At 44.1% G+C, this 15,305-nt stretch overlaps 1 protein-coding gene across 1 annotated transcript; it reads left to right on the forward strand.

Annotated features, from left to right (window-relative positions):
* The first annotated feature begins 4,860 nt into the window (after positions 1 to 4,860).
* ALG1 (ALG1 chitobiosyldiphosphodolichol beta-mannosyltransferase) lies at positions 4,861 to 14,192 on the forward strand. Its single transcript, XM_079321105.1, has 13 exons — positions 4,861 to 5,176; positions 5,257 to 5,334; positions 6,522 to 6,625; positions 7,090 to 7,238; positions 7,727 to 7,816; positions 8,436 to 8,546; positions 9,363 to 9,478; positions 10,366 to 10,404; positions 10,974 to 11,033; positions 11,710 to 11,820; positions 12,746 to 12,860; positions 13,577 to 13,652; positions 13,976 to 14,192. Exons 1-13 carry the CDS (start codon positions 4,957 to 4,959, stop codon positions 14,108 to 14,110), a joined length of 1,404 nt encoding a protein of 467 aa, XP_079177231.1. The 5' UTR covers positions 4,861 to 4,956; the 3' UTR covers positions 14,111 to 14,192.
* The last annotated feature ends 1,113 nt before the right edge of the window (positions 14,193 to 15,305 follow it).

A 15,305-nucleotide genomic window follows, 5' to 3' on the forward strand; every position in this document is an offset into this window, starting at 1 on the left:
GCAGCCACAGCTGCTCTGTGTCGGGGCCTGCCAACCCTCACCCGGAACAATTCCTTCCCAATATCCATTCTAACCCTGCTCTCTGGCAGTGGGAGCCATTCCCTGTGTCCTGTCACGTTGTCAATGTCCCTTCCCAGCTCTCTTCAGGCCTTGATTCCATAAATGAGGTGGTACAAGGACAGGTGTCACCTCTGTGCCCTGTGGAGCCTCAAACTTGAGGCTGTACTGCCTCAAAGAAAAGAACTCTGTGTTCCCACAGCCAGTGGTTTATGCCTCAGCTTTCCCAGGATAAGCACATCTGCTTCAGGTAAATAAATGTGCTGCTGTCTCAGATGTCTTGCAGTTGGGAAATGTAGTTTTATGTCACAAATTAACCAGAAAACTCCCTTAGGACAAGCCAGTGCATTAAAAGATCTTAGCTAATGGATTATTATGCCTCCAGTTTGATTCAGCCATGGAGAACTGCAGGTGTCCTGCTTGTGTTTCCAGCTGGAAACAAGCTGTCCAATGGAACTCCAGGGTGGGCTAGAGGTGGTTTTCATGGTCTAAACTCAGATTTTCATAAAGCATGAGTAGAGCACTTTGGGAGCTCACTCAGGTTTGTGCATGAGTTTGGTCTTTTGCTCAAACAGCTTCCCCTTTTCACAGGGATCATCATGTACTAAAGGTTCCACTGAGAAGCTTCCACCCAGTTCCCAAACTCCCCGTGTCTTTTCCATAACTTACAAGGGAGTCTGGAATCACAACATGCAGTGTGGAATGCACGGGCCAAAAGTCACCTTTGGAAAAAGAGAGAACAGAAACCTCTTCCAGACTGGAATGAGAAACAAAGCAGTATTTGAAAATGGAACAGTCTCTCCTTTCTGTACAGTGCATTTCCTTTCAGTTTACTTTCCTCTCTAAAGCAGCTCCTTCCACCTCATTAATACAAAGTGTAAGTGGAATAACAAGGGACTTGTTTTTCCAGAATTGCTTGGAGGAAAGGGTGGCATTGTCAGAATTCCAGGGTTTGTTTTGCAGACACATGATTTCCCCACTAATTGAGATAACTACCTGCTGTTAAAGATAACCTGTCTCCATTCCAGGAGTGTCACAACCATATTTATGTCCTCAAAATGCAGGGTCTGAAGTACATGTGTGTGCAGGGCTGGGAAAACACCTTGTGACACACTGGGCCAAATGAATCTCAGCAGCTGAGCTTTGGTATGAAGACACAACCCCAAGCCCAATTGAAGTCTTAGTCTAAGTCAGGCTCTAAGTCAGAATATCTGTTTTATCCACTCAGTGAAGGTCAGCCAGTGGGTGTTTTTTTCTGTTATCAGAGTGAGTATTATGAGAGGAATGTGCATGCTGATGTCTAGAGCTAATTCTAATTCCAATTATATATTGGAATGTAAGGCAGATATTCATCTCTCTTGAGCGTGAAGCTCAGCCCAGCTCTGAAAATTTGGCCATGAACACAATTAGGAAGTATTTTATCATTTTCCTGCAATTTGAAAATTTTATGTTGTGAAAAAAAACCTTGTCTAATAATTATTAATTTGAATTTCTCTGTGATTACCAGCCATATACACTGGCTTTACTTTTCCTGATTATATCCCTTCTTCCTCTTCTATGCCCTGGGAGGAAATATAAAATGTATTCCTATAACCTGGTGGGCTTGGTAAAAGGTCTGTGGGAAACAGCTGACATTGAGGTAAAGCAGGAGTACAGTCCATGCCACTGCAGGTACTAAACAATAACAATAATTTCATATTTTAGAGCATGGGGATTGTTAGAGGAACATTAGGGCCAGTCCTCCCTTCAAACACCACAGGGTTTTCATCTTCAGGGCAAAGCCCAGGAGCATCCCAGCAGCACCAGAGCAGTGCCAGGGCTCAGTGCTGGGCCACCTGCAGTGGCATTTCAGGCCACCTGGAATAGCTCCCAAATTGAGGTTACTCTGCAGCCAACTCCTTTCACCTCCACTATGGCAGGGGTTGTGCTTTGGAAATTGAGCAAAAAGAGAACAAACACAAGAAGCAAATTACCTTGCTATTAAAAATGGCCATAATTTATCCTTCATGATACAGCACAGCACCAGTGCTCTGAGCCCTTTGAGTTTGTAAGCATTATTAGCCTGCAGCCTGCAGTGCAGGAGTGATTGGTGCAAATACTTGTTACTGGCATATTCCTTGTTATTTTTTCAGTGAAAATTTAAAGAAAAAAAAATTAAAGTGTGTTTCAAAAGGTTTGAACTACATGTATTATGTGGCAATAAGAGTAACCAGGGTAGCAGCAGGTTGTCATGAGATTTGCTCGAGGCATTTGAGTTGGAAACTTCTGGGATGAGTGAAGTTCCATTTGTGAGAGGGATTTTGGCTGCTCTGTCTCTGTTTATTGCACTCACAGCAGTCCATCGAGGACAGGAGGACTGGGGTTGGAGCTTAAACAGACTGTTTCTGGGGTAAATGCAAACAGCATTTCCAAACTTTCTGAAAATGTCAGGAAGAAGAGACAGGAAAAGCCTTTTGCAAAACAGAGCTGCTATTCAATACATATGAAAAATTTTATGGGCAGACATCAGTAGTCTCTGAAAATGCACTTCTCTCAAATTCATCCCTGTTTTCAGAGTCTCAGCCAGAAGTGATGACTGCACCTTATTTATCTTTCTCCAATTAAGTGCTCTGAAGATTACATAGGTCAAAAGGACTTTTATTGCAACTCATTTATTGAACTCTACCTTAATAAACTGAAAGTCACTGCATCCATAAAGCTGATACACTTGTAAATTTAAGTACTTTGATAACCTGCCAGAAAACACAGCTGTATGGATTTGGGGAGTTATGCCTGAGAGCCTGCAAGAATCCACCAGTCCCTCATTCCATTGCAGCCAGGATATTTGCATTTTATTCAAGGAAGTAAACAGAAAAGCAATTTGCATTTTGCATTAAAATGATACACAGCAAGGAACTGTCAGGTGAGATAGGAGGGACTGAAACAAAGGATTCCCAAAAGATCAGACCTCCTACAGGTTGGAATTGTCAGGAAAATTAATCCACAAAAGTCAGAAGTTCATGTCCAGAAAGGAGATAGAGGAGTCCTGTGACTTTATTCAAATAAAGGGAGAAGCCATGGGGCATTCCCCTGGCATGTCACAAATTTTTGGAGGATGCAGCCTCCTTTTTATCTCTATTTCCCAGTTCTCTTTCCCCATTGGGTGAGGTACTTGAGAGGCACAGACTTCCCAAACACCTGATACCTGAGATTCCCCTCTATTGTACAACCCTCTCTTTTAATTGTTAATTCTTATACAATTCATGGATTGTCCTTATTGCTTCTTTCAGCTCTCAAAATCCAGTTTAATTTATCAGCAAACCTACAGTTTGTTTGTAAAGGTAAATATATTTTTCCATTCATCAATCAGTGAATCTATCCCATTGTTTCTTTTATCTCTCAGTGCTGGTCTTATCTACCAGCAGATCCAGAGCTCGTTTGTAAAGACAAATCCATCATTCCTCTCAGAATGGATGTGTGCCTGCCATGGCAGGGCTGTATGTGTAACAGCAGGAGAGGAATGGGGTCCAGTGGGGTTTTCTAGAGGAAACCTTGGCTCCCCAGGGAATGGGCACAGCCCCGAGGCTGCCAGAGTGTTTGGGCAGCGCTGCCAGGGATGCTCAGGGTGGGATTGTTGGGGTGTCTGTGCAGGGACAGGGGCTGGACTGCAGAATCTTTGAGCAGACATTCCAGGCTTCATTTTGTTCTGGAACCAGTCTGCCCACACTCCTAATTAGTTGTGTATTCTAAAAGGGAACAACAGTTTCATTGTTACCACCTACTTGCTGTTTGGTAATATGGAGAGTTACGCTGGAAATGCAAATCTGGCTTTGTCATAGGGGGCAGAGAAACATAACTGGAGTAACAGGATAACATTCTGGGGGACACAAGGGTCTGCAGAGAGAATCATGGAATTGTAAGATTTACTGGTTGGGAAGAGCCCCACAGGGACCATCCAGTCCAGGCCCTGTCCCTGCACAGACCCCCAGCAATCCCACCCTGTGATCCCTGCCCAAACACTCCTGGAGCTCTGGCAGCCCCGGGGCTGTGCCATTCCCTGGGCAGCCTGGGCACCCTCTGGGGGAAGAACCTTTCCTAAAATCCAACCTGAACCTCCCCTGACATGACTCCAGCCATTCCCTGGTCACCAAAATCTTTCATTTTTGGTTTTATCCCTATTTGTAGTGAAGAAATACCATTTGTTCTCTGCACTGTGTGACAACTCCTATTGGATTCTTGGCCAGTACAACTGATTTAGTCTTAAACTTCTGTAAAACTTTGTACTAAACTTTTGTACAACCAAGTCATTACAACTGACTTAGTTTTAAACTTTTGTACAACTTAATGATTTTTTTCAATGTGGTGTTCAGTCACTTCCATGGTGCCAAGATAACGTGGCAATTTTTATTTTTTTTCCTGCAGGCTAATGTTTTTCTGTATTTCCACAAGAAAACAAGCTGAAAATAGATGGAAATTGTTTATTAGGTACACGTATGAGAAACCAGTGGGATGCAGATGTTGAAGGGATTTAGTACCTAGTGGGATCAGGGATTGAGACAACAAACTGAGGGGCAGCACAGAAATATATAGAGTTTCAACTCAGATCAGAGAAGATCGCGTTAGAATTTAGCTGAATTCGAGCTAAAGAGAAGCACACACATTGGATGGTAATGGGGCTGCACTGAAGTCAACCCTGACTTCCAGATACTCTAAAATGTACCAGGAAACCCCGCACTGCGGAGGACGGTTCAGTGCCGCTGTAATTAATGAACCCTCTCTCTTGCTGTGATTAATTAATTATCCATTCCCTCGGTAATCGCCGCGGTCCCGCGGCCGCCCGGGGTCCCCTCAGAGCGCGGCACCTCCGCGCCGCCAGGGGGCGCCCCCGCCGCGCCTTTCCCGCCTTCGCGGCGCTCCAAGATGGCGGCGGCAGGGCCGTGGCTGTGGCCGTGCCTGTGGGCGGCGGTGACGGGCGCGGTGGCGGCTCTGCTGCTTCTGCTGCTGTGGCGGCGGCGGGCGGGCGGCGCGGGCCGGGTGTGCGTGGCCGTGCTGGGGGACCTGGGCCGCAGCCCGCGGATGCAGTACCACGCGTTGGCGCTGGCCCGGCACGGGCGCGAGGTTGCTCTGCTGGGCTACCTCCGTGAGTGAGGGGCGGCCGGGGCGCCGCGGGGCCGGGCGGGGCGGGGCGGCCGCGCCGCTGACCGCGCTCTCCCCCCGCAGAGAGCCGGCCGCACCGGGACGTGCTGCACAGCGAGAACATCCGCCTGGTGCCCGTGGCGGAGCTGCGCGGGCTGCGAGGTGCGTGCGGGCCGGGCAGGGCGGCGGGGGCTCGTGGGGCCGTGGAGAGCCCGCAGCCTGGGCGGGTCCAGCCCCTCCTCAGCACCGCTCCGCGCTCCTGTCTCCCTTCCTCTGTTAAACAGGAGCCGCTGGAATCGAACACCTGCCCGTACATCGGTGCTGTTCACCTGCAGAGTGAAACGTGGACATTATTTTCATTCTAACTCTTGCTCCCCCACCTTGTATTTACCTCTGTTGCCCAGGCTGTGGCCGCCCCATCCCTGGCAGTGTCCAAGGCCAGGCTGGACGGGACTTGGAGCAACCTGGGCTAGTGGAAAGTGTCCCTTTCCATGGCAGGGTGTGGAATGAGATTAGCCTAAAGGTCCTTTCCAATCCAAACCATTCAACGAGTGTAGGATTTCTTTCCGTACAAAATACAGAATGAGAATTTGTAGGGATCACGAGATGTTTGCATAGCTTTATAGTGATCATAGAATAAAATCACAAAGGTTGGAAAAACCCTCTAAGAACATTGAGTTCAATGTTCCATTTCCCCAGTGCTGCCAAGGCCACCACTGAAACGTGTCCCCAGGTGCCACATCACTTTTAAATCCCTCCAGAGATGGTGACCCCAGCACTGCCCTGCGCAGCTGTGCCAGTGCCTGACCCTTCCCATGAAGGAATTTTCCCAGTATCCAATCTAAACCTCCCCTGACACAACTGAGGCTGTTCCCTCTCCTCCTGTCCTTGTTTCCTGGGAGCAGAGCCTGACTCCCCCCCTGGCTGTCCCCTCCTGTCAGGGAGTTGTGCAGAGCCAGAAGGTTCCCCCTGAGCCTCCTTCTCTCCAGGCTGAGCCCCTTTCCCAGCTCCCTCAGCCTCTCCTGGTGCTCCAGCCCCTTCCCCAGCTCTGTTCCCTTCCCTGGACACGCTCCAACCCCTCAGTGTCTGCCTTGGAGTGATCCAGCTGTACAGATCCTTCTGCAGAGCCTTCCTACCCTCAAGCAGATTGACACTCACCCAACGTGATGCCATCTCCAAATTTGTTGAGGGTGTGCCTAATCACTTACCCAGGTTGTTGGTAAAGTTGTTAAACTGGTGTCCATTTTCATGTTATTTTGACCTGTCTCTACATAGCTGGCTGGTTCTGATGTTCACATTTCTCTGGGGAGAGCTCTAATATTCTTACCTGGTTTTCTGTCACTTTGCAGTGGGTCCAAAGCTTTTCCAGTATGTCCTAAAGGTGCTGGTGCAGTCAGTGCAGTTACTGTACACGTTGCTGAGGATAGATCAGCCATCCTACATTCTTCTTCAGGTGTGTTTTGTGTTGGGACTAATTTCAGTAAAAATAAATAGTGCTACATTATAGGGCATTTTTAGCCATCTCAGACATTGTTCTAATTATTTCAGAGCTGAACTGGCCTCATCAGTGCTGTAAACCTGTATCCAGGTATTTTTTGGCTCTAAACTTTGATTTGTCTGTTAACAAGTCAAGTTTTCTTTTTCCTTTAGTTGTTGTGATTTGAAACTTCATTCCCATAGGTAGTAGTAAAGAATAAATCTTACTGGAAATATTGATGTGTTTATTGGAGGGGAATTTTGATCTTGATCCAAGGGTTAAATTTGAAGTACCTGCCAATGTAAGTGATACAAACAATCTCTGTTCATGAAGCTCCCTTAAGGTGATGCAATTTCAATTTGATTTTTTGTTTCTGGTAGTTACTTTGTGTTTGTCACCTGGTCACAGTCTTATGCTATTTTGGTTTTGTTTTTGAGCAGAATCCCCCAGGCTTGCCCAGTATAGCTGTTGCCTGGGTGGCAGGGCTGTGGTGGGGGAGCAAACTCATCATTGATTGGCACAACTATGGATACACCATCATGAGCCTGAGTCACGGGAGGAGCCACCCACTGGTCCTGATTGCAAAATGGTTTGTGCAGTCATTCCTGCTCTGTATAAATGACATTTGGTGGAATTGAGAATGGAGCCAGTGGGGAGAATATCATTGGCATGGGGAGGGGTTTCTGGGCCTTGCTGTGTAAAACTGGTTTCTGTTCTGCAGCTGCTTTGTGGAACACGTGGGAGGAGGGTTGCAGGAAATAGGCAGGTTGCTTTTCCACACATATGCAAATGTTGATTTTGTTACTGGAATTTCTTTATATGTCCTGGGTTTTGTATTCTGTAATGCTGCTTTACACTCCAGCTTTTCTTTGAACAGCTCCTTGCTAAATATAATTGCTTATGTGTAGTTAAAAACTTTGGAGAATATGAGTCCATCAAAAATTTGCAATCAAATTTCAGTTCTGGAGGCAGTTGGGTTTCTTTGGGTTTTGTTTGGCTTTCATCAATCATCAGCAATGGGGACAGTTGATGCAATTGCCTGCCTGTGGTTTCTGACTGACATTTCATTTTTGTCAGGTATGAAAAGCTTTTTGGGCGCTTGTCTGACTATAACCTGTGTGTCACTGATGCCATGAAAAAAGATCTCTGGGTGAATTTCAAGATAAAGTAAGTCACGTGCCCCAGACAATTTAGTTGTGTGTGTGCTAAGTAAATGAAAGAACACATCCCTGCAGATTTAGGATGCAGAGGGATCTTACAAAAGCAGCTCTCCTGAGCTCATCCATCACCACTGAAACACATCAGCTCAGTTTTGTGATGAGCCAGTGCAGTGTGGGCATTCAGGAATCTTCATTATCCTTCTAAGCCCCACTGACTGAGGCAGCAGTCCAGGAACCATGGAAGTTTGCTGGAGTGGGACAGGTACCAGTGGGATTTGAACAATTACTCTGGTCTGCCAGCTTGTCTTGAGGGCTTCAAGATCAGAGTTGCTCAGGGGCAGTTATGGAGTAAGTCTGAAAATCAGGACAGTGATGCCTGCAGTTCTGGCAGGTGCATTTCACCCCTAGAATAAGCATACAAGAAAGGGGTTCTTTGTTACTTGTGTCCACCTTGGTGCTTCCAGCAAACTTCAGGAATAGAGAAATTGTAAGAGTCAAAAGCTGAATTATTTTGCTGTATTGATTTGGGTGATTTGTTTCTGATTACATTCTTGCAGCCTGCCACTGTACCATGTGCATGTTGTTACATCTGTATCTTATTGAGCTGCACATTTATTTCCTCCCAGGGCTGTAACATTGTATGACAAACCAGCATCTTATTTTAAGGAAACACCACTAGACCTCCAGCACAACCTGTACATGAAACTTGCCAAGGACTACGAGCCTTTCAGACCACGGTATGTGCAAGTGCAGCTGGCCCTACAGCCCTGAACCAAGGGACATGGGGTTGTGGCACTTAAGTTACCAGAAATACTTGTGTGGGGTGTTCTGACCCCCAGCAGGCACAGGGGGCACTGAGTGCCTTAATTGTCTCTAGGAGAGGCCAGAAGTGAAATGATTGAGCTGTAGTCACATGAGTGATAGAAGTGTTCTGTTTTAAAAGAAGTTGGCAAAGCACTTAAGCAATCTGTGAGGAGTGTCTGGGGTGGAACTCTGCAGCTGTCTGCTTCCCACTGACCCACACTACAGTGGCTGGATGCTTCCTTAATAGCATCCCTTAATTACTTTGGAAAGCCTCAGGATCTTGGTCCAAGTGTTAGACCCTCCCCTCTGGCTGTTCATGATGTCACCTGTAGCACATGTACTGGAGAGTTAAATTCACTAAACTAAGGCTTGAAAAAGAAGTGAAATCCACAGTGCATGATGGGGATTTTTTGCAAATGTCCAGCTCAGAATGTGTAGGTTGTGAGTTTAGTTGAATAAATGTGCTGTTGGCCTCCATGATGTGCTAAGTGTGACATAGACTGTGGAAAGGGAGGCTGACCCTGCTCAACTTGTGAAGGAAAACATTTGTTTGCAAAGTGGAATTGTGCCTATAGCAGCAGGCGAGAGGCAAAAATGGCCTGCCCTGTCCTGGTATTTCTGTAAGGCAATGATTCTGTTTCTAGCCAAATTGACAGCAATGTGTGGCAGTTGGTGCCAGGTTAGCAGTGTTCTGCTGTTGCTGGCTGTGTGTGCAGCTGATGCTCAGAAGTTGTGTTTCCATAGTACAGAGCTGTCAGTGGCACTGCTGACAGATCAGCCTTCACCGAGAGGGACAGCAGCACTGGGACTGTGCTGAAGGCCAGGGCCAGGCCAGCCCTCCTCATCAGCAGCACCAGCTGGACAGGTTGGCCATCATTTTATTTTTATTATCAAATAGGGCTGTGTGTACTTTCTCACACCTGAAGTTATGTTTGCCCTTTGTTTTCTTGGGAGAATTTGAAGATAATGTGTCCCTGATGCAACTAAATGAAGATACATATAACTTACATAAAGCTACAAATGAATGATATTTTTAGAAGTTATGTTTTAATTATAGAGCTCAACTGTAAGAATGATTAAAAGAAATTTCCTACTTGGTTTGTTTAGCTTTCATTCTAGATATGCTGTCTTGCATGGTGGTGTAAAACAGATTAAGAAACTCAAATATTTTCTCCTTACTGAGCACCCTGAAGGTGTCTCTGCCCATGGCAGAGGGCTGGATGAGATGAGCTTTGAGGTCCCATGTAACCCAAACCAATTTGTCATTCCATGGTTTCTGATGATGTTTATTACATAATTATGTACATTTTTTTTCCCTCTGTATGAGGAAGAGAACAGAGACTGGAAACAAATCCATTGTCAGTAACCATGGGCAGGATGGTCTTTATTTTTGAATAATCAGGGCAGTTTATACACTTAATTCTCAGTTTTAGAAAGTAGAAGAATTTAACTTGATAGCTTCAAAGATGTATAGTATTTGTAGCTGGTTTGTCTGTCATATTGCCAACAAAGGAAATAAATAAACACTATGCATGGTTATGGACTTCTATTTATGAAAATAAACTAGGGGATTTTAATAGCACATTATAGTAAATAGTAATCTTTCAGTACAGACTATGTACTTAACCTTTGGGTACATAGTCTGTATTTTAATTGTGTAGGTGAAGTTGAAGAAAATCTCAATTGCTATTTAAAGACAAAAATTTAAAATGGTAGAAATATGAATTTCACTAATAAAGCCTTCTCTTTCAGAGGATGAAGACTTTTCAGTGCTTTTAAGAGCTTTAGAAGGTTGGTATGAAGGAATTAATCTCACTTTTTCAAAGAGGTCTCTTCTGGACACTTGAGGGTTTTGCTAAAGAGCAATGCTTCTGTATAAAGGAACAAATGCAGTTGTATTTGATTAATTAGCACTAATTTCAGATAAGTAATTGAAATACAGCAGTGCAATATCTGAATTCAATTAGAAGAGTTGTCAGGAAGAATTAAATCTCTAACTGGCTCCTAAGCTGCAGTTTTATTTTCTGAGCTATTACACCTACTCTCCACAGGTATCTGTTAATGAGAAGGGAGGGAATACTTTGTCTTATCTTGTAAACTTTGCAGCTGCAATTCTAAATTGATCTATTGAAGCAACTGATTGGGGAGCAGTTGAAGAAAGGCTTCATGCTTAAACAGCAGGATTTATTTCTGTAGAAGTCTGTAGATGTTAACATTGCTGAATTTACTGCTCTGTTACTAATACATGTTTGTAAGGAAATTGCTTGTAGTGGGAAGCTCAATAATGAATTCACTCTCACCTTTCTTCAACCAAGCACCCTGAGATTTGTCATCTCTGACCAGTGTTTTATCTTCTCCAGACTATGAGAGGTTTATCAAGGAGGGAGCCAAGCTTCCAGCTTTAGTGTGTGTGATAACAGGTAAGAATGTTTGTGTTACAATTCTGTCAGTGCCAACAGAAGGTTTGGTTGTCACTTATTGTTCTGTGCTGACTCTTCTGTTGCTGGTGGGAGAGAGGAGGGGCTTTTGCCTTTGTATCTGGTTTTAAGGACAGTGATTTATAGCTGAGTTATTGCACCATCCACCAGTTATGGCACATCTTTAAAGAGCCTCCCTCTGCTCCAGCTCTGCATGAAAAACAATCTAAGGTCTATGTTGAGATGATGCTGCAAAAGCAGTGTCAGAGGAAGCAGCCTCAAGCTGTGCCAGGGGAGGTTTAGGTTGGAATTCCTTCATGGAGAGGGTGGTCAGGCACTGGCACAGCTGCCCAGGGCAGTGGTGGGGTCACCATCCCTGGGTGATGTTATGTGCATGTGGCACTTGGGGCATGGGTCAGTGTTGGCCCTGGCAGTGCTGGGGAACAGTTGGATTTGATCTGAGAGGGCTTTTCCAACCTTTCATGATTGAAAACTTATTGAAATACTGAGTAAGAGAAGGTGCACATTGCTTTCAAGGGAACTTGGATTTCTCGTATCTTTTTAGGCCACCACAAGTGTTGTATCCTGTTTGTGCACCTGATCCAACAGGAGCTTGTATTTCACAGACTACACTGTTTTCAGTCACCTTGATAAAACATTATTTTTCTGTTTTAAACAGGTAAAGGACCTCTGAAGGATTACTACAATGGACTGATCCAAAAACTGGACTTGGAGCATGTCCAGATCTGTACACCATGGCTGGAAGCTGAGGATTACCCTCTTCTGCTTGGTAAATAGTGCATGATGGAAAAGGCTTGAGGATGTGTGGGACACAACTCAGCACAGTTGCTGGGGGCTGATGCAGACTGCACAGAAGCTGGGAGGATGTTTTCAGGAATGCTGCTGGTTAGTGGCAGGATATTAATGGGTTTGACTCATTCCAGCAGAGCTGTGAATTCCTCTGGCTGGCTTTTCCCTGTTTTCCCAAGGAGTAGCTGTGTTGCTGTTTCAGCCTGTTCTGTGCACTCTTTGTTCATTCCAGTTGTGCTGAAATACAGCTGTGCATGTTCTACTTTACTTTCAGGGTCATTCCAGTAAATGAAACGAAAAAGTTGTTGGCTGAGCAAGCAAAAGTAACTGAAATTCTAAATTATCCTGTCATTGGGATGTTACTCCCTCAGGATCTTTATTGCAACAACATGAAGTGGGAATAATAGAGTTATAAAATACATATTCAGTGTGATCTTCATTCTGCAGGGTTAGAGCATAACAATTTATGTGGCTGTAAAACACTGTTTATTTGGTCCTTTTCAAAGAATTAACAAAGTCTGTAAAATCACTCTGTAATTCCTCTGAGCTGACTTCAACTGAGAGAGGTCACTAGTGAACCACACAGTGTATTCTGATTGGATAGTGATGGGATTGTCCTTTACTTACCCATTTTAGCAGGTTGAGAGGCTGAAAGGCTGTTTTAAGATACATAAAACTAAAAATCCCTTTTAATTTAACATGCGCTCACTTATTACTTTTCTAAAACATAACTAATTTGAGTTCCAAAACACCCTGTGCTTTATTTTTTCCCTAATTGCTTGAAATTGTGTCTGGGTAGTTGAAAGTTTCACTTGCACTATCAAAGCAGCACAGAAATGAAGGCTTGCAGGAGGTCAGAGGAGCTGCTTTCAGAGAGTTCAGACTGTGTTGTGTTGGTTTTTCAGGCTCAGCAGACCTGGGGGTGTGTCTCCATAAATCCTCCAGTGGTTTGGATTTGCCCATGAAGGTGGTGGATATGTTTGGCTGCTGTTTACCTGTGTGTGCAATACATTTTGAATGGTAAGAGCTTACTCTGTTACAGTTCAAGGGCATCACATAAAACAATATTCTTACAAAGCCAGAGTTCAGCAGCTACTGCAGGAATTCAGTCAGATTCCTTTATTATGCAATTTCTGTAATTCAAAAAGATAGAAATCAAGGTTGTTTTAAGTTTAAAAGTTAATACTAGTTTCTACAAACTTGGAATATTTAATCCAAGGACTTGACTTAAAAATCCCTGTATTCCATTGTTTCCATATATTTAATTTTAAAAAAAAAGCTTTCTTCCTCATAGACACATCTGTTCAGTGAAAGGTGAGTGTATATATGGGCATTCTTGGAAATGTATGGTTCTTTATAAAAGAAGATAAATTCTCTTTGAAGATTTCATGATGGATCATGGACAGATTTTCCTTGTGGAAAAAAAAAATCTCATTTTAAAGTAGATCATTGCCCTGTTTTTTAATGGATGTCCAGACAAGAGGCACAAAGACAGAATGAGGACCCTTTGGTACAGTTGTGATGGATTTAGTCTGACATAGAAAGGAGAAGAAGTCTTTAACTGTTTCAAACTGCCTGTTTAATTCCATTATGTCAGTTGTGGAGCTTGTGACATCTAGGGCCATGATGATACAGATTATCCTGCTTTGGTCCCCTTGGATGTCACTGTGCCACATTGTAAATGTCCCACTCACTGGTTTTTGACTCAGTTTTCCTTCTGTGACTTTTTTTCACAGTTTACATGAACTGGTGAAACACAATGAGAATGGTTTGATATTCAGAGACTCGCAGGAACTTGCAGAACAACTGAAGGTAAAGGCTCTGACTGATTTCCTTCCCCTCAGAAATAACCCCAGAGGTGCCACTGTGTGGGCAGCCTTTTCAGATCTGAGCATCACCCCTGTTTTTTGCATTCTCACAAGGTGCAGCCTGGCTGGTGAGCAGTTTGCCTCACTTCTGTTTAAATGTGAACCTGAGGCTGGCAAAAGCATTTCAGATATTGTCCTTGTTCTCTGCTTGTGGGGCCAGACCCCAGAACTACAGCTGTAGTTGAGGGTTAACACTGAGGAGGCTGGAATGAGCCTGAAATGGAACATGCTAGTTATTTTTCTGTGGTTTTGCTTTTTAAATTGCAGATGCTTTTCCTTGATTTCCCTACCCTGGAAGGGAAACTTCACCATTTCCGAGAGAACCTGCGAGCGTCTCGGCAGCTGCGCTGGGACCAGAGCTGGGACCAGACTGTCCTTCCCTTGCTGGGGAACAAGGAATGACTGGGGGAAGGAGGGTGTCAAACACATTCCTGCAGCTGCAGAAATTTGGGAAACAGTGAATAAATACTTTGTATTGTTTGCATTTATAGTTTCTAACTCCTTTGTCTTGGAACGGGGCTCTCACTCTTCCTTTAGTTTCAGCTTCCTGGCTAAGAGGTGCAGAAGGTGCTGAGGCTGTTTGTTGTGAGAGAACCTGTGCTGCTTGAAGGTCCCTTTTTGGTGAAGATTCTTGAATACAGATAGAAACTGTTACCAGCTTTACCTCCTGTGCCGTCAGCACTTTAGTAGGTGATTTGGGTGTGGTGTTTTTGGCATATGGCAGATGCTTTTCATTTCAGTTGTTTCATTTCAGCTGGTCAATTTGATGGCCAGTTAATTGCCCAAGCACTGAATATCCTCTTGTGTTGTTTTATTGGAATAGAACCATTTTGTTTCCAAGTTTTTCCTTTTGACAGTGTGTGCAAGAGTGTGGAAACACAGCACTGTGTCTGACAGCTTTACTGGGCACTTAGAGCAAAGCAGAGCTTGCAGTGAGTGTTCTCCTTTTGACTCTGAAATGAATGTGCCCATTTACCTTGGGAAAAAACATAAAATTAATCTCTTCTTGAACAGATGAAAAGGGAAATAGAAACCCAAAATACATGACCAGAGTATGTATAACCTAATGAAAAGGCACTTTGCTTTGTGAGTGCTTACTCAGGTACAGCTTTTAGCTTTTTATTAAGGTCAGTGTTCACTCAATGCTTACAGGCATTCACTAATGCCCATTAATGATTACAAGATTTTTTTCATCACCTTTTTGATGATAAAATAGATGTCAGTCATTGGTAAATGTGCTTGGTTTGGACTGTGTTTAATGCTCCTCACAGCTCCTGTGTCAGGGTGGGAGGTGAGGACAGTGGGTTCTGCACCAGCAGTTTTAAGCTCTGAACAACCCTTGAGTTCATCTGCTTTTGTCAAAAAAGAAAATGTGAAAATAAAGCAACTTGACTCTACTACAGGAATTTGGCAAAACCTCCAGCTTATTGACTGAAGAATGATCCATGAAGATTGATTTACCAATTTTTTAGTGGTTTTTTTTTCCTGTTTTCAGTCAAAATCCTGTTAAGAGGTTTGGCCATTCCTGTGCACATGGAGATAAATTAGGCACTTCTCTAATTAAACAGTAATGCCAAAAGCTTTAGAGAGGTTTCCT

The sequence above is a fragment of the Erithacus rubecula genome (assembly GCF_903797595.1).
Source record: "Erithacus rubecula genome assembly, chromosome: 17".
In the NCBI taxonomy this organism is placed as follows: domain Eukaryota; kingdom Metazoa; phylum Chordata; class Aves; order Passeriformes; family Muscicapidae; genus Erithacus; species Erithacus rubecula.

What these genes read in the sequence shown, in the direction of transcription:
- ALG1 (XM_079321105.1), top strand. Translation starts at nt 4,957, where the DNA reads ATGGCGGCGGCAGGGCCGTGGCTGTGGCCGTGCCTGTGGGCGGCGGTG. An exon ending in GCTTTTAAGAGCTTTAGAAG is followed by an intron (nt 10,405 to 10,973) that starts GTTGGTATGAAG and finishes TATCTTCTCCAG; the next exon opens with ACTATGAGAGGTTTATCAAG. An exon ending in TGTGCAATACATTTTGAATG is followed by an intron (nt 12,861 to 13,576) that starts GTAAGAGCTTAC and finishes TTTTTTTCACAG; the next exon opens with TTTACATGAACTGGTGAAAC.